At 47.5% G+C, this 19802-nt stretch overlaps 1 protein-coding gene across 2 annotated transcripts; it reads right to left on the bottom strand.

Annotated features, from left to right (window-relative positions):
* Window positions 1-1720: 1720 nt before the first annotated feature.
* LOC141051506 (uncharacterized) lies at window positions 1721-18453 on the bottom strand. Of its 2 annotated transcripts, none has more exons than XM_073548439.1 (3): window positions 18293-18453; window positions 10664-11672; window positions 1721-3214 (listed from the first exon to the last, which is right to left on the bottom strand). In XM_073548439.1, the coding sequence occupies exons 2-3, from the start codon at window positions 11546-11548 to the stop codon at window positions 2129-2131; spliced, it is 1971 nt and encodes a 656-aa protein (XP_073404540.1). In that variant the 5' UTR covers window positions 11549-11672; window positions 18293-18453; the 3' UTR covers window positions 1721-2128. The 2 variants fall into 2 exon arrangements, with proteins under 2 accessions (XP_073404540.1, XP_073404541.1); XM_073548440.1 differs by lacking the exon at window positions 18293-18453 and adding an exon at window positions 17655-17775.
* Window positions 18454-19802: the final 1349 nt, after the last annotated feature.

The following is a 19802-nucleotide window of genomic DNA, read 5'->3' as shown; positions in this document are numbered from 1 at the left end:
GGGCTGCTGTGAGCGCAGCATCAGTGACTAGATGTGACCCCATCGAGGTTAGCACAGGTCACTGAGGATGCGTTTCCAGACGGGCTAAACTGCGGTGACCTCAGCACAGTGAGGAAAAAAAAATCACTGAGTTTACAGCGGTGAAATCACTTCGCTGAACTGCGGTGAACTCAGTGACTTTTTCTCACTCTGCTGAGGTCACCACAGTTCAGCCCAGCTGGGAACAGAGCCTCAGTGACCAGAGGTAACTTCGATGATGTCACCAATAGTCACTGATGCTGTGCTCACAGCAGCTCACTCATCAGTGGTTCTCAGCCTTGGCAGTCGCATTTTGGCACCATCGAGGTTGAAAACTATTTATCCTCATAGATTATGGCATGGGACAGAACGTCGGACAGGTGAGGGATATTGTTTTTTATTTTTGTTTAATCACAGGAGACGTTGGCTTCAATGGAATTGAATTGGCGTTAGGTGAGTATAACTTATTTTTAAGTAAAAATGGAAAATTGTGTTTTCTATTTCAAATAAAGGACTTTATACTTGCTGTGTCTTTATTTACAATATAACTATAGGATTAGTAATGGATAGGTGTCTTATAGATGCCTCTCCATTACTAACCTGTGTGCTTGATGTCACCAGACAATACAAAGGTGACATCAAACCCACAAATATTACCCGACATGCCACCGCTACAGGGCAAGTGGGAAGAGTCGGGCAAAGCACCAGAATTGGCACATGTAATAGACATGCCTTTTCTGGGTGGCTGCAGGCTGATATTTACAGGCTGGGGGGGCAATATCTATGGCCCCTTACCAGCCTGAGAATACCAGCCTCTGTCTGCTTTAGCTTGGCTGGATATCAAAAATGTTTAGTTTTTTTTTAAATTTATTTAAATAATTAAATACGGCGTGGGGACCCCTCTATTCTTGATATCAAACCTTGCTGAAGCTGACAGCTGAGGATTGCAGCCCGCAGCTGTCTGTTTCACCTGGCTGGTTATTAAAAGTACAGGGGAAACCACGCCTTTTTAAAACTTATTTATAGCACAGGCAGTGGCTGATAAATACTCCCATCAGCTGCTGCCTGCTCTCACTATTAGTGGTAGCAGGTATAGAATGATGGGAGTAATAGTCCCACCAGCTGCCGCCTACTCTCGCTGTTATCAGTGGAATATAACTCTCAACAATCTTCCCTGCTTGCGCTGATCACTGGTAAAGAAGGGAAGAGTGATGTGAGCTGGGACTTAAAAAGTTGTCGTGGTCCATACAGTAATTTACTACAACGTTGTAGAACACCATTCTATAGGAAACAGCTGCACGAATGGCGAGACAAACTGACGCCCCATAGAGGACACCAACATTACTGTTATGGAAACAGGAACACGATATACAGAGGATCGCAGTGCTGCTTCGGGGGTTGTAAAAAATTTTGAATTCTTCCTCAAGTGTCCATGAAAAAAAAATAAAAATATATATATAGATAAATGTTTTGTTACGGACATGTGAGGAAAAATTAAAAAACAAAGGGAATTCATGTCTGTTTATTTAATATATATGTGAATAAAATGACCTAATGTTAGGCCCAATGTATAATTAAAGAAGAATAAAATCATATTGAAATGAGGAAAGATTCCTAGAGCTCGGAAGACCGTACGTTTGACCCCCCCTCACCCCATAAATGTGCTCATGACGTTTTTCATTTATTGCACAGGCTGTAGAGATTCAAGAGAATTTTCTTATTTTATTTATTGTATTTTTTTATATTTTACAACGTTAATATTACAAATATTTGTCTGTTCCTTATTTGCTTTTTTTTTTTACAAAATGTATTAAATTTCCCCATGGTGGGACGATTAAAGGATTATCTAAAGTTATTTTGACTTTTTTTATGGCAGGACTACCAGGGAATGTAAACTGTGTAAGGAATTGTTGGGACAGACTTTCAGGTTGTCCCTGTTACCAGCCAATCTTAGGACAGGTCCCGGGGTTTGTAAGAATCTGGGTCAGCGATCATGGGGTAAAGCCACTGCCCCATCTGTGACCTCTTTTACTCTTTGAGGATCTCCTGGTCCTACACTAGAGCCCTGTTGCCAGTCCCAGAGTTGCAACCCACCCCTTATCCTCATACATTAATAGAGCTCTCCTTTAGGCACATCTTGTATTTCTGATATACTCTCACTCACTTCTTCCTTTTGTTTCATGTTGTCAATTATTTTGGTCCACTCCCTCACACGGGCAAGAAGTTTTAGTTTTTTCTCATCCCTAGTTGTGTCATCAATGTCTAGAAGCGAGGGACACTGAGATCCTAAATAGTTTGAGATGGGATGGGTGTCATGTAAAGACACGGTGTCTCCCGGCTCAGAACACGTGCTGGACTCAGACAGACTGGACTTTGCTTCCAGATGAGGAGGACTCATATAATCTCCATAAGTTGGGTGAGCTCTCGGGGGCGCAGGAGATGAGTGTTGGCTGAGGGAGAACTCCTTGAGATTTGGGTTGTTTGCATCTGAGAATAAAGGTGGTATCTCCTGAGGATCCCGTGAGGAAGAAGCCTCTGAAGATGACGAGTGTGGACTGGGGGAGAAAGCCTTGAGATCTGGGCTGTTTGCATCTGAGGATACAAGTGGCAACTCCTGAGGTTCCAGAGGAGAAGTCTCTGAAGATGACGAGTGTGGACTGGGAGCGATATCCTTGAGATCTGGGTTGTTTGCATCTGAGAGTACAGGTGGCAAATCCTGAAGTTCCAGAGGAGAAGCCTGTGAAGATGACGAGTGTGGACTGGGGGAGAACTTCTTGAGATCTGGGCTGTTTGAATCTCCGGATACAAGTGGCAACTCCTGAGGTTCCAGAGAAGTCTCTGAAGATGACGAGTATGGACTGGGAGCGGTATCCTTGAGATCTGGGTTGTTTGCATCTGAGAGTACAGGTGGCAAATCCTGAGGTTCCAGAGGAGAAGCCTCTGAAGATGACGAGTGTGGACTTGGGGACAACTCTTTGATATCTGGACAATTTGCATCTGAGAATAGAGGTGGAAACTCCTGAAGATCACTTAGAGAAGAAGCCTTTGAAGATGAGTGTGGCCGGAGAGGAGAACTGGCTGGAATGCTTTTTGGGTCATGACCACTTTGGCAAATTTTCTTTATAGAAGGTTCCTCGTTGCTGACAGAGTGGAATTTTCTTTTGCTTGGTCCTTCTGATTGTTCCCTATATGAAATCTGGAGAAGAAGAATCCACAATATTCAGTCATCACACAGGAACATCAATTCTAATTCTATTTGTGTTAGGCCTCATTCACACATCAGTCTTTTTCAGGAACATGTAAAACTGACTGAGTTTCATCAATGATTTCGACCAGAGTTTTTTCTGAGTTTCATCAAACTTTCTCATACATAGAAAAAAACACCCTGCACCTTCTTTATTCGAACAGTTGGATGACATCTCAGACTGTCTGATTTTTTTTTTTTAATGACCCGTAGTCTTGCATCATCGATTTTGATCTGACACCCATATCATAATCGGACAAGTCTGTGATTTTGTGCCAACCACTAGATCCAAGAAAAATATTGGACATGTGAACGGCCCCACAGACTGTCACCGGTGAGAGCGCTATCCGTGAAAAACACTGATACGACTCGGAGAAAAACGAACGTGTGAATGAGGATTTACTTCGGATATCTATGAAGCAAAAAGTCTGCGAACCCCTAAAGATGATCAACCTATTGGGGGGGGGGGGGCGGAGTGGCTTTTACGGTTTTCATTGTGTGGTAAAAAAAGACCTGGGTCAGTACAATCATGGCAATACCAGACTGCAGTGAATCAAAGATGTGCTTTGTGTCACCAGTTTCTGAGACCTGTATGTGTTCTATATTTCTGTCGATGGAGCCATGTGTTGGCTTATTTCTTGCATTGAGTGATGGTTTTTCTTGATGCAGTTTAAACCAGAAGCTTCCATCCACTAATATATATACACACATATATAGACACATCTGCAGGTTTCTCTCAATATCTGCCATGAAGTCAGAATAAACCTTCCTGTTTCAGGACAATTAGGATTACCATAATCTATATATATAATTGCCTTAAATTGCCATCATCCACTTCCGTCCCAGAATCCCACAATCCACCGCGCCGACCGGAAGTACGCCGACCGCCATATTGAAATACCCAAGTGATGGGTATTTCAATATGGCACCCGCTGGTGGTACCAGGCCCTTCCAGAGTACCACCAGCGGGACACCGCCGGGACTCCCCCGCCGCCTACCCACCCACCTCCGTCACAGCTGGCAGGAAAGACCACGGCTTGCGGTCTTTCCTGCCGGCTGGCCACCGCCAGGACTCCCCCCCTCCGATGCCTGCCCACCTCCGTCACAGCCGTCAGGAAAGACCGCGGCCTGTGCACAGGCCGCAAGCCGCGGTCTTTCCTGCCGGCTGGCCGCCGTCAGGATCCCCCACCGCCGTTGGACCTGCCGCCGCTGAAACCCCCACCGCTGCCGCTGCCTGCCCACCATGTACACACACACGTACATACACACACATACACACCCGTACTCACACACACACACACGTACATACACACACATACACACCCGTACTCACACACACACGCTCACATACACACACGTACTCATACAGTACACACACACACTCACATACAGTACACACACGTACTCACACACACTCACATACGTATTCACACATACACACTCTCACATACGTATTCACACATACACACACTCACATACACACACACGTACCAATACAGTACACAGACATTCACATACACGTACTTACATACACACACACGTACTCACATCTCCAGCACAGGATGCAAACCACCCTCTTTCCTGCCGGCTGTGACTGCATGGAGGTAGGTGGGCAGGCAGCTGCGGGACACACACACACACACGTACACATACTCACAAACACTTCCCTCCTGATGCGATAGCATCGGGCACACCTCTAGTTAATAATATTTAACAAATGCCAGAATAATGAGAGAATGTTTTAAGACATTTTTATTACTTACTGCAAAGTCAAGTTTCCATACTCTAAGATTACTATGCCTTTAAATAATTCTGGACAGCCCATATGATGATGTCATGTGTTTGGAAGCTTTTGTTTTTTTGGCAATAGAGTTAATTAGAGACACACGTGTGGATGTATTTTAACGCACACCTGAAACACGCTTCTTTGTGTAGCATCATGGGAAAGTCTCAAGAAATCAGCCAAGATATCAGGAAGAGAATTGTGGACTTGCACAAGTCTGACAATTTTAAGATACCTGAAGATGCCTCGTTTAACTGTACAAACAATTATATGCAAGTACAAACTAGATGGGAATGTTCAGCCATCATACTACTCAAGAAGGAGATGGGTTCTGTGTCCCAGAGATGATCGTGCTTTGGTCTGACATGTTCATTGCAACCCAAGGACAAAAGCAAAAGACCTTGTGAAGATGATGGCAGAAGCTGGGAAGATTGTCTCAATATCCACAGTGAAACTAGTACTGTAGCAACATGGGCTGAAAGACCACTCTGCCAGGAAGAAGCCATTACTCCAAAAGAAAGATGAAAAAAGCCAGAATAATGTTTGCAAATGCACAAAGGAACAAAGACCTTCATTTTTTGAGACATTCTGTGGTCTGATGAAAATAAAATTGAACTTTTTGGGCATAATGACCATCGTTACGTTTGGAGGAAAATGGGAGAGGAGTGGAAGCCTTAGAACATCATCCCAACTGTGAAACATGGTGGAGGCAGCATCATGTTATGAGGTTGTTTCCTGCAGGAGGGACTGGTGCACTTCACAAAATAGATGGCATCATGAGAAAAGAATATTATGTGGCCAATACTGAAGCAACATCTCAAGACATCAGCCAGGAAATTAAAGCTTGTGCGGAAATGGGTCTTCCAAATGGACAATGACCAGAAGCATACTGTCAAAATGGTAAAGTGGCTTCAGGAACACAAAGTCAATGTTTTGGAGCGGTCATCACAAGGCGCTGACCTCATCCTATTGAAAATTTATGGGCAAAGCTTAAAAGGCCGGTGCGAGCAAGGCAACCTACAAACCTGGATCAGTTACACCAGTTTTGTTAGGAGAAACGGGCCAAATTCCAACCAACTATTGAGAAGCTTGTGGAAGGAGATCCCAAACGTGTGACCGAAGTCATTCAGTGTAAGGGCAATGGTACCAAATACTAATGAAATGGATGGAAACCTTTGACTTTGCAGGAAGTAATAAAAATGTCTTACAACATTCTCTCTCTCATTATTCTGGCATTTGGCAAATAATAATAATTATGGTAATCCTAATTGTCTTAAAACGGGAAAGGTTTATTCTGATTTCATGTCAGATATTGAGAAAAACCTGCTGATGTGTCTTTATATACAGCTCTGCCAAAAATTAAGAGACCACTGCACAGTTTTATAACAATCCGCTTCTCTCCATTTCTGACGGCCATTCCATTCCAGTGTCAGTAGAATTCCATCCAGAGTGCACCTCATTCTACTTAATGAGCTTCTGATTAGTGATCACCTGAACCAAATCTTATCTAACGAAGGAAAGTAGAAAAAACCCAGCTGTTGTGTTCACAATCCTCCTGCAATAGGACAAGCTGGAAGGCAAAACAAGTGCTAGTAATATCCCAAAAGTAATAGGAATGAAAACATAACTTTTAACCATGCCAAAGGAGTTGAAAAGAAAAGTCTTGAGTGAGGGAAAAGGCGGCTCAATTCTGGCTTTACTAGCAGAGGGATACAGTGAAGCGTCATGTTGCCTCTGGAGCGCCCCACCAGGGCCTAGCAGGGTACTCGGTACCGGGCCCGTTGATCGCAATGGGAGTTGTCACAGAAGCTGTGACCCAGTCCGTGACCCTGGGGCTCCATGGCAAAAAGGGGGTGAATGAACAATGAAATAAAGTTTATGAATAGTTCGTGACGCCACCTGTGGTGTTCGGCAAGTGAGGTGTTAGGCCGATGCTGCGTGCAGATCCTCTGGGGCCGGTGGTGTGTTGCAGCTCCCCACAGGTGGAGCTGTGGTCCCAGGGCAGTGTAGATGTAACAATGGAGGAGAGGCACAGGCGATGTATAGGCCAGTGCCCAGATGTAGTAGTGCGGGGTGTAGCGGTGCGGGAATAAGTGGAGGACACCAGGGCATGTAGTTCCAAAGCTTTACTCATAGTCTGCAGTGCAAACAGATGCCTGCCTCCGTGCTGTGTCCTGGGATCAGTCAACCCCCAGGCAAGATAGGATGCTCCCTTCCAACACTCCGCCAACATGTACCTTTCTGAACGTCTCCTCTATAGCGCCTTTAAGTGAAGTACTCCTAGTACTGAGTTACACTGGAGTTCCTCCTGTCAGATGTTCCCAAGAACTCTACTTGTACGGCAGACAGCTGTAGCCTACTTCGGGGACTCCTTACTCCTGAGTCCTGGCTCACTAGCCAAGCTGATGTTGTGCACCAAGTCTTAGATGGGAGTAGTGCATTTACAGCCCACTACTCCACCGGTGTCTGCTGTAGGACCATTAGTATCCATACAACCTCGGGGACCGGGCCCTGGCCTTGCGCTTAGAACTTCTAGGCAGGGTTCTTCCTCTAACCAACATCCTCTGTGTTCCCTTTTACTCCTACGTTCCGTACTTGTCTTTCTTTCTTATGGAAGATCAGGTTTCAGTTCCATGTCTTTCTCCTTTCTTTCCTTTCCCGTGCCAGCTGGCTCAGATCACTGAGGCAGCTGCAGCACTCCTTCCTCCATCCCTCCTCCAGGGATCTCATTTCCTCACTCCTCTCTGAGTGACTCTCCGACTGACTAGACCTCAAATCCTATACCTTCCCACTCTTATGTATTCTAAACTCCACCCACCTCTCAGCACGTTTCGTGTTTCCAAGCAGGGAACCACCAAAGGTGCTCTGCTACTCTCTAAGCAAAGAGCCGCAATGTGGCTTTGCTACACTACTTTGTGGTCAGGGGTGCAGGTGTTGGAGCGTGGTTAGGAGTTCCCACCTTACCTGGATGGTGGGGCACCACACCTCAGGAGGAGGTGCAGTACCTCTGTGGCGACTGAAGCCTCAGGGGCGCCCCACCTCCATCCTTAAAATTTCTAAGGCCAAGGTCAAGCAGCAGACATTGGGGACAACAAAGCTACAGACCGGCAGAGGGTGAAAACGACTCTCCACTAACCGGGATGACAGTCATCTTATTCAAATGTCACTCAGCAACCGCAGTAAAACATCAAATGACCTACAGAAGGAATGGCAAATGGCAGCTGGGGTGAAGTGCACGGCAAAAACAGTTCGTAACAAGCTCCTAGAGGCAGGGCTCAAGTCATGTAAAGCTAGAAAAAAGCCTTTCATCAATGAGACGCAAAGGAGAGCCAGGCTGAAGATTGCCAAGGACCATAAGGATTGGACCATAGATGACTGGAGCTTAGATCAATATCTGGTCATCAACACATGGTCTAGATGGAGACCTGGAGAAGCGTACAAGCCACAGTGTCTTGCACCCACTGTGAAATTTGGTGGAGGATAGGTGATGATCCGGGGATGCTTCAGTAAGGCTGGAATTGGGCAGGTTAGGATGTATGAATCAAGCCACATACAAGGTTATCCTGGAAAAACAGCCGATTCCTTCTGCTCAGGCAATGTTCCCCAACTCTGAGAACAATGCGCCATGCCACACAGCTAGGTCAATCAATGTGTGGATGAAGGAGCACCACATCCATTCCCTGTCATGGCCGCCCAATCTCCAGACCTGAACCCCACTGAAAACCTCTGGAATGTAATCAGGAGGAAGATGGATAGTCACAAGCCATCAAACAAAGAAGAACTGCTGACATGTGTGTACCAGGAGCGGCATAAGGTCACCCAAAAGCAAAGTGAGAGACTGGTGGAAAGCAGCCAAGACGCAGGAAAGCTGGGATTAACAATCATGGGGATTCCACAAAATATTGATTTCTGAACTCTTCCTGAGGTAAAACATTAGTATTGTTATTTCTAAATGATTATGGACTTGTTTTCTTAGCATTATTAGAGGTCTGCAGGCACTCCGCATTTTATTGTTATTTTGACCATTTCTCATTTTCTGAAAATACAAAATTTATTGCTTGGAAATTCGGAGACATGTTGTCAGGAGTTTATAGAATAAAAGAGCAATTTACATTTTACTCAAAAATATAAAGAGAAAAATCAGAGAAACTGAACATTGTGCAGCGGTCTCTCCATTTTTGCCAGAGCTGTATATAGTGGATGGAAAATTTTGGTTTCAACTGTACATGTTTAGGGTAGATGCATTGTTATTTTTGTTTTGGTAGGGCGAACTATAATGACGCGATTCTGGTGTTCGGATTTTCTCTTTACGGTGTTTACCGTTTGTCGGACCTTTACGGACGTGGTGATACCGATCTGCTTACAAATTAAACTTCTTTATTATTTTGTGAGAATTTCCAGATTTTTTATTTTATTTTTTAGTCCCCCTAGGGGACTATGTATATCCATATTGTGGTATATATTTCCAATGGCATTCATTCATCTATGATGACGCCCCGCTCTGGGCTTTATAGTAGGACTAAGATGGTAGTTACAGGGGCCTTTACCAGGTGCTCGACTGCCCGGATAACCCATAGGAAGAGAATGCAAGTTGGGGAGTGATGGAAGCCGATGCATCCACACATTGGTGATCGCACTGTCACTGATAGTAGTGATCGGAGCTAATTCTAGTCGCCGCCATTATAGTCAGATGCTGGCAGTGTATCACGGCCGGCATCTCCCAGGTTTGGTGTGTGCACAGCTCAACATCCAACACGTAATGTCTTATTTGGGGGGGGAAGATCAAGATAAATGAACTTTTAGGCTTAGGGTCAGTCTCATATACCGTGATCAGATTTCCCTTGGTGAAAACTATGTGGAAAAATCCTCATTTTATTGTGGAAAAAAAGGTTCAGATTTTTCATAAAAACACGGCGACTTCTGCTGTTCCGCGGAGAGGAAATCTTCAACGCCGGACCATTTACACCCTGGATATTCTCTGACATGTCTTAAATTCTCTTCCTCTTTATTGCTGATGGAAAATGCAAGAATTTTCCTTTTCCATCTCCGCCCCTAAAGGTGAATGTGTGACATTTCTGCGGCTCCACACATCTGAATGGGATTGTTTGGGGGGGGCGGCACGTGTATTCTCGCCCTTTTAATTTTAGTGTATTTTTTTCACTTTTCTTGCTTGTTATTTGTTTTCACACTTTTTCTATGTCTCTTACTTTTTAATCATATTTTTTAAGCTATAATGAAATGTTATGTTTTTCTATGTTGTTCCATTATTACTAGTACACGTAGCAGGGCCCGGGGTCTCTTAGGTCATCCTTCAGGCTTACCTTAAAACGCATTATTTCTTGATTTTCTTTTATTAGGTAGTGCATTAAAAATAATCAGACCTGATATCCCCAAATCTGAAGATTGTGGAAAAGTGACCATGTTGGGCAACGTTGTGAGTGACGGAGCAGGAAGACGTTTGGGGGAGACGTCATGGAACTTATGTACGTCTCGTTTTCTCACAACTCTTTTAGAGCTTTGATTTACTGTACGCATACACAGTGCTCGCGAGCTGTAACATGACCCTATTGCAAAAATGCAGCACCACATCCTTCTTGTGGAAGAAGTTTGTGACCTACCTGCTGCTCATCTTCGGTGGAAGGTCTTGAGGATGGACGGTCATTGGAAGGACTCAAGTCTTCATCCCACAGTTTCACAATCGTTACCCTGGATTCTGATCTGCGGTTTTGCTGCTGCAGAAATGAGGATTTCCGGAGTGATACGCAGCCCAGGTCGTCGTGCCTTCCTTCACTATTTCTGCTCACCTCTTCCATCTTTATCTGTGAATTTTTGGGGACAATTCTTTGTTTCGAATCCTCATATGTGAAGTTTGTGACCAGTAGCTGAGAGTTGGTGACCTTTGATTTCACGACTTTTTCCCGTGACTCACACTTTTCATCTTTTATTTCTGTTTTCTTGCCTCTGGGCAGTAAGTACATGACATTTTTGCACATGTAGAGAGCAGTGGCTTCCATCTTGAAAATCACATGTTGGCTAACATTGAGCGAGTCATCTAGGGCTTGTAGCTCACTCTTGACGCTCAACGTCTCTGGGTTGCAGGTTTGAGACAGTTGTAAAATGGCGATTGCGATGTCTTTAAAACATTTCACGGGAACCAAATAAGTCCCTTGTTCTCCTCTGGTCCTTGCGTCTGCTCTTCTCATAGACGACCTTCTAACAGATTGTTGGGTGATGTAACTTGATGTCACCCGGGGATGTTTGGCCGCTGTTTTCGCCGACATCTTCCTTGCTTTGTGGTTACTCGGGAACCTTTGCTTAGTAATGGGTGACACAACTATGACATGAGAAGTCTCAATGTTGCCGCCTAGACGGGTTATTTTCTGCTGAACTGAGGATGACAACATTGACATCGGGACTCTCTTCACTTCTGCTTTTTCAGGTATCTCAAAGTGGTAACCAAAAACTTCCGGCTCAGGTGGAATATTATGAGAAGCCGCTGCCATGTTATTGTAGGGTTCATCAGTCTAGAACTGTAAATGTTGGCATATCAGGACAAAGATACTGAGAAGATCCAAATTGTGCTTGTATAACTTGACCTCTAGGTCCACATGGAGCCATCATTCACATCTGAAAGACAAAGAGCAGCTGTGTGAAGTAGAAGCAATAACCCTAGACATGTGGATTATACCCATGGAGTCCATGAGCTGGGACTGTCAAAGACACCAAAAAAAAGCAAGCAGAAGCCGTTAATAAAAGGCTCAGAACGTGGATTCTTTACAACTAGCAAAGATTTCACGTAAATACAATTGTGCAATTAAAGAGGCAGATTCAATATTGCAGTATCGAGCTGCGAGCCTCGTCAATCTTCACCTTTGTGCACCTCCTTATATCTATTCATACTCCTATGATAGCTGGTAGATGAATGCCCGGTGGGTGAAACATTATGCCTGTGATTTCCAGACCCATGTGCCTCCTTCCATGGAGTCCTCTGTCCTTCTCCAGACCACTGCCCCATCCTGACTCCTCTGTGCCCCTCTCATCTCCTATGTCCTCTCCAGAATACTCAGTCCCCCTTCAAACCCCTCTGTCTCCTTCGTAAGAGTGAGATCACAGACATCCATGGAAGCACCATGCGACACACATTACACAAGTCTGGAATGTTGGCCCGAAGAGAGGTGAAGAAGCCTCAACTTCAAGTCCTACATGACCAGTTTCCTGGAAAGTGGATTGGTCGCCATGGGCCAGTTGAATGGCCACCAAGGTCTCCCGATCTGACCCCCTTAGACTTATCTTTGGGGTCAACTGAAGGCAATTGTCTATACTGTGAAGATACGAGATGTGCAGTATCTGAAACAACGGATACTGGAAGCCTGTGTTAGCATTTCTTCTGCGGTGTTGCTATCAGTGTGTCCAGAGTGGGAGAAGAGGGTTGCATTGACAATCCAACACAATGGGCAGCACTTTGAGCACATTTTATAACTGGTCATAAACTTGTAAATAACTCATGAAAGAATAAAGTTACGTTAAAACCAAGCACACCATTGTTTTTCTTGTGAAATTCTCAATAAGTCACATGACCCTCTTCCCATTGGAAAAAATAAAGCTGGATCCAAATGGCCGACTTCAAAGCTCAGCGGATAGCACTGGGCTACAGTAAAGTGGCGCCCAGCCACACCTACAGCAGTGAATGGTGCAGCCCACAGACGTGTGCCTAGTTCACTGACACTGCGGCTGTGACTGCTGTCTCCTATGCCCACGGACTGCTGTAACTGCAGACTGTAAGTGTCGTGATGCGACCATTACAGACCTGCAAAGCAAAATGACAGCCCCCAGTGACTATATTAAAAAATTATTAAAAATTAAACATAAACCCTAGTTAGTACAACATTTGCTAAGACAACATGTTTTGTTACTTTTTCTTTGCAAATAATATAAGATTGTGACACCTTCCCTTTAAGGACATGTTGGTTCTGTCCCCTTCTCCTGACTCTCTGGATACCGCCATGTCCCCGGTAATCCATCTTGATAGACGTTTGTGTGAAATCAGACAGGAACGCAATGCTGATTCTGCACCTTCTCCTAAGCCTTGTGCACCTACTACTCTCACTGAGGAACCCATGCAGACTGGGGTGACTCACTCCCATCAACCTGAAGGGATCTAGCAACACAAGCCGGTTTTTGAGAACCACTGTGGACAGTTTTGACCTCAGCGGTCTTCCTGCCCAAAGCAACTGCCACCAAAAAAATGTCATCATCTGGATGGGCCCCGAGGATGCCCACCTAGGCACACAGGTATATCCTTAGGATTCTGCAAAATTATTGTTACCTGTTAGTTTATCTTACCTAGAAAAACCTCTTTGGCTTCAGGCCTTTATTGATTGCAATTCTGCTGCAAATTTTGTTGATGACAAGGTGGCAAAGGATCTTGGTTTACCCTTGCTAAAATTATGTTTTCCTATGAGATTCACTGTTATTGATGGTACACCTCTCACCCAGGGCACGGTAACGTACATCACTAAGGAGGCTTCCTTACTTGTTGGTACATTACATTTGAATCTGTGTCATTTCTTGTCCTTGAGAACATGTCCACGGCCGTGGTCTTGGGCCTTGGTTACGTAAACATAACCCGATCATTGACTGGCACCAGGGTGATATTGTGCGCTGGAGCCCTGAACGTCAGCAGAAAGATATCTGTCTAAAGCCTTACCCAATGGTTTATCTCATATATCCAGAAATTTTACTGATGTATTTTCTGTGTCTGAATCTGAAAAACTATCCACACACAGAGATTATGATTGTCCCATAGACCTGGTACCAAACTCCAGTCTACCCAAGGGTAAAATATATCATCTTTCTGGTCCAGAGCGTCAGTCCATGAAAGATTATATAGCAGACAGTCTGCAAAAATTGTTCATGAGACGCTAATTGGCTGAGTCGCCCGCCGACTGAGGATTGGCGGGGATTCAAATCCCGCGCGGCACCGCTCATTGGCTCAACCGGCGGGGTGGGGGATTACATACTTACCTGACCGGGAGGAGCGTTGCTGCGGCGCTTCTCTTCTCACCGGAGACCGGGGCAGGAGTGCGGTGTCGGAATCGCGCATTCGCATAGTGCTATTCGGCGCCATTTTACTGGAGACACATTTGTAGTGTGTCTTCAGCAATATGGCGCCAGACAGCGCGGTATGGGCATGAACATACTCCAGCGCCAACACTCCTTCCCTGGCCTCCAGCAGAACGTGACAGCGCTGGAGCACAGCGAAGAAGGGTGAGTATAAATGTTTGTTTTTTTTTGTATGTGTGCAGTTTAATAGGGATGAGGGGACCATGCATACCAGGATAGGGGGTGAGGGGGACCATGCATACCAGGATAGGGGGGTGAGGGGACCATGCATACCAGGATAGGGGGGTGAGGGGACCATGCATACCAGGATAGGGGGTGAGGGGGACCATGCATACCAGGATAGGGGGGTGAGGGGACCATGCATACCAGGATAGGGGGGTGAGGGGACCATGCATACCAGGATAGGGGGGTGAGAGGGCCATGCATACCAGGATAGGGGGGTGAGGGGGACCATGCATACCAGGATAGGGGGGTGAGGGGGACCATGCATACCAGGATAGGGGGGTGAGGGGGACCATGCATACCAGGATAGGGGGGTGAGGGGGACCATGCATACCAGGATAGGGGGGTGAGGGGGACCATGCATACCAGGATAGGGGGGTGAGGGGGACCATGCATACCAGGATAGGGGGGTGAGGGGGACCATGCATACCAGGATAGGGGGGTGAGGGGGACCATGCATACCAGGATAGGGGGGTGAGGGGGACCATGCATACCAGGATAGGGGGGTGAGGGGGACCATGCATACCAGGATAGGGGGGTGAGGGGGACCATGCATACCAGGATAGGGGGGTGAGGGGGACCATGCATACCAGGATAGGGGGGTGAGGGGGACCATGCATACCAGGATAGGGGGGTGAGGGGGACCATGCATACCAGGATAGGGGGGTGAGGGGGACCATGCATACCAGGATAGGGGGGTGAGGGGGACCATGCATACCAGGATAGGGGGGTGAGGGGGACCATGCATACCAGGATAGGGGGGTGAGGGGGACCATGCATACCAGGATAGGGGGGTGAGGGGGACCATGCATACCAGGATAGGGGGGTGAGGGGGACCATGCATACCAGGATAGGGGGGTGAGGGGGACCATGCATACCAGGATAGGGGGGTGAGGGGGACCATGCATACCAGGATAGGGGGGTGAGGGGGACCATGCATACCAGGATAGGGGGGTGAGGGGGACCATGCATACCAGGATAGGGGGGTGAGGGGGACCATGCATACCAGGATAGGGGGGTGAGGGGGACCATGCATACCAGGATAGGGGGGTGAGGGGGACCATGCATACCAGGATAGGGGGGTGAGGGGGACCATGCATACCAGGATAGGGGGGTGAGGGGGACCATGCATACCAGGATAGGGGGGTGAGGGGGACCATGCATACCAGGATAGGGGGGTGAGGGGGACCATGCATACCAGGATAGGGGGGTGAGGGGGACCATGCATACCAGGATAGGGGGGTGAGGGGGACCATGCATACCAGGATAGGGGGGTGAGGGGGACCATGCATACCAGGATAGGGGGGTGAGGGGGACCATGCATACCAGGATAGGGGGGTGAGGGGGACCATGCATACCAGGATAGGGGGGTGAGGGGGACCATGCATACCAGGATAGGGGGGTGAGGGCGACCATGCATACCAGGATAGGGGGGTGAGGGCGACCATGCATACCAGGATAGCGGGTGAGGGGACCATGCATACCAGGATAGGGGGGTGAGTGGACCATGCATGCATGCATTCAAATCCTGCGTGGCACCGCTCATTGGCTAAGCTGCCCGCCGGCGGATGTTCATTTCACCGCACTCCCGATGCAATAGCACCGGGCCTATTTCTAGTAATAATAATATCAGTGGTCACAATATGTGGTTGTCTATTTGGATGACATCTTGGTTTAGTCACCTGAGATTAATTCACATATCCGAATTGTACGCACGGTACTCCAAAGACTCAGAGACAATTTTGTATTTGCTAAACTTGAAAAATGTGGGTTTTTTTGTTGAAGAAGCAAATTTACAGGGCTATGTTTTGTCTTCTAAAGGCTTCCGCATGGATCCCTGTATAGTCCAACCCATTGAGGAAATTGGAAGCCTGAGGCAATGCGTGTCTTCTCTGAATTAAAGAAATGTTTTTCGTTTGACCCGATTTTGGTTCAGCCAGATCTCGAGCGCCCTTTTATTGTGGAGGTCAATGCCTCCGACGTTGGAGTTGGAGCGGTGTTATCGCAAGGTACCCCATCTCTCACTCAGCTTCGGCCTTGTGCCTCCTTTTCATAAAAATTTGCATCTGTTGAGAGGAATTAGGACATCGGTAATTGTTGGCACTTAAGTGGGCCTTCGAGGAATAGAACCACTTCCTTGAAAGTGCCAAACATAAAGAATCGGATAGTAAAACTTGCCCTGGCCGGCACCTCTCCTGACCTGAGCATGACAGCTGCATAGTAATCCATCACGCCGTCATGCTCAGGTCAGGAGCCGGCCAGGGCAAGTTTTACGATCCGATTCTCGGACAAAAAATTTGCCAGTGTGTCTCTGTCCTTACGGTTATCACGGACCACAAAAATCTGACTTATTTTGAATCAGCTAAGACACAACCCCTGGGCGAGCTAGATGGGATTATTTTCTAGATTTGATTTTGTGGTGACGTTCAGAGTTGGTACTAAGAGCATAACAGCCGGTGCAATCTCCCAGAGCGTCTGCTCTTTTCAGCCCAAGGACTCCGAACCCGTTCCTTTTCTAACTGCTAATAAGAAACGTTATAGAGGCCCAAACTTTGGAGTTGGGGACAAGATATAGTTGTCCATGAAAAATATCAAGCTTAAGGTTCCTTCTGCCAATCTGGGTCCCAGATTTACTTGTCTTTATAGGATAATCAAGGTCATTAACCCTGCAGCCTTCCGCCTGAAATTTCCTCCATCTTTTAAGATATGAATAGGGATGAGCGAGTAGTGTAGTATTCGGACTCGCTGTACTCGTTACGAGTACCTCCTAATACTCGGGTACTCATAACGAGTCCACTGTAAGTCTATGGGAAATGAGAGTAATGAGCTGTGTGTGTGCTGGGCAGGGACTGTGCTGGGACTGTGCCAGGCTGTGCGGGACTGTGCTGGGACTGTGCCAGGCTTTGCAGGTACTGTTCGGGACTGTGGTACTATGCGGGACTGTGCCGGGCTTTGCAGGTAAGGGACTGTGCCGGGCTTTGCAGGTAAGGGACTGTGCCGGGCTTTGCAGGTAAGGGACTGTGCCGGGCTTTGCAGGTAAGGGACTGTGCCGGGCTTTGCAGGTAAGGGACTGTGCCGGGCTGTGCGGGGACTGTGCGGGGACTGTGCCGGGACAGTGCGGGGACTGTGCGGGGACTGTGCGGGGACTGTGCGGGGACTGTGCGGGGACTGTGCGGGGACTGTGCGGGGACTGTGCCGGGCTGTGCCGGGCTGTGCCGAATATTGCGAGGCGAGTACCGAATCCTGAGGAGAATACTCGCTCACCCCTGGATATGAAATACATTGGGTCCGTCCCTCCTCGAGTCGTACTGTTCCCCGGTTCAGTCAGAAATCCTCCTCCTGTTTTCAGAATCCGGGGTTCTCGTATGACAGACAGGCTTGCACCTTATCTAGTGCGTTGGCGCGTTGGTTATGGCCCAGAGGAGAGGTCCTGGAGAGGAACATCAACACGAAACATCTGCGCAGGAGGCTTTATGTTCAGTGTCTAAATAAACTCGGTTCTCAGGGTCCGGGGGGCGCTGTCCCGTCTCCACCAGACCCGGCTGCTGCTGGGACTTCTGGTCCTGTCGCCAGGGGCCGCCATACTCACTCTGCCGGGGCGATGGGGATGGAGCCGTCAGAACCAGAAGCTCCAGATGGCAGGCTCTGTCCAGCCACCAAGGGCAGACTGGCTGGGACTTGTGGTGCCATCATGTCCGGCAGACAAAAGCAGGAGCCAGAAACTAGTGGGGGGCAGAAGTCACACCCCGTCCTGCATCGCTCATCACCCGCAGGGTCACATTACCGGCCGCCATGTATGCGCCACCTCACTACAAAGTACAGCTGCGGTGACAGCATGAGGGCACAGGCCGGGTGCGGACCGCCCAAACTAATCCCCTCCATCAGGGAGACACCACACTGACCTGCGGACCGGCGGCTCTTCCACCTCTGAGAAATGATTTCCTGTCAAAGTATTCCAGGACGATCATCTGCTGTGCTTCTAACAAGAAGCTGCCATGTGTTCCACAGACAGGAAGTACCGTGCGTTCCAAATACAGGAAGCTTGTGTTCCACAAACAGGAAGTACCATGCGTTCCACAAATACAGGAAGCTTGTGTTCCACAAACAGGAAGTACCTTGATTCCAAATACAGGAAGCTTGTGTTCCACAAACAGGAAGTACCATGCGTTCCACAAATACAGGAAGCTTGTGTTCCACAAACAGGAAGTACCATGATTCCAAATACAGGAAGTTTGTGTTCCACAGACAGGAAGTACCATGCGTTCCAAATGCAGGAAGTTTGTGTTCCACAAACAGGAAGTGCCTTGCATTCTAAATACATGAAGTTTGCGTTCCACAGACAGGAAGTACCATGTGTTCCAGTTACAGGAAGTTTGTGTTCCACTGACAGGAAGCTTTTTTCCTCTTTTCCTTCTTCTTTTTCTCATTCTCTGTCTAATCTAAGTCACACAGTGATAAGGGCAGGGTCAAGTTCAGCACTCGATGCACGCAGGCGAGTGCCCGGGCCCTGAGCAGGCGGGGGGTCCACTCGCTGTCGGGACACACTATGGGGGCTCAGTCTCTGCGCCACTGCTAGCGCCCACGCTTGCTCAGAGCCCCGACACTTGCGATACTCACCTCTTCTCGCTCCACCGCTGCGGCGTCTTCCGCGTCTTCTGAATGTGACGTTCAGGTCAGAAGGTGTGATGACGTCTCTAGTGTGCGTCCTCTGCCTGAGTGGTCACAGTGTAGAGAGCCGGAAAACGCCGACGCTGAGAAGTCCGGAGCAGAGCAGCAACCAGCGAGGAGAGGGGAGGATTTCATTTATTTTGATGTTTGGTGCAATATACTCAATATAGGACCCATTATACACTGGAGCATCATATCACTGGACCATCTACTCACCTTCTCATCCTTGTCCTTCTCACCTGCCCCCCATGTCCTGCCACTAGCACATCCTCGCAGAAACCTCGCACACCTAGACATCCACAGACTCTCAGACTCTATTCTACCTCTGTCCTCCATATCTTCACTCCGCAACACGGACAGTGCCACCGCTTTCTATAATGCCTCCCTCACATCAGCCATAGACTCAGTCGCTCCTCTCATGCATGGCAAAGTGCGACGAATCAATAGGCAACCCTGGCACAACAACCTCACAAAAAAATTTCGACAAGCATCCAGGGTCACAGAGCAGCATTGGAAGAAAACACGCCTGCCAGATGACTTCACTGCTCTCAAACAAGCGAGACTTGCCTTCAAATCAGCCCTCACCTCTGCTAAACAGACCTATTTCACAAACCTTGTATCTTCATTATCCCAAAACCCAAAGCAACTGTTCAGCACATTCAACTCTCTCCTCCGCCCACCACTGCCATCTCCAACTCCCCTCATCTCTGTTGAGGACTTTGCCACCTACTTCATAAACAAGAT

The sequence above is a fragment of the Dendrobates tinctorius genome, unplaced genomic scaffold (genome assembly GCF_039654945.1).
Source record: "Dendrobates tinctorius isolate UK_male_01 unplaced genomic scaffold, ASM3965494v1 ptg000157l, whole genome shotgun sequence".
NCBI lineage: Eukaryota > Metazoa > Chordata > Amphibia > Anura > Dendrobatidae > Dendrobates > Dendrobates tinctorius.
The sequence above is the reverse complement of the archived record's forward strand: the minus strand, read 5'-3'. Positions and strand labels throughout refer to the sequence as shown.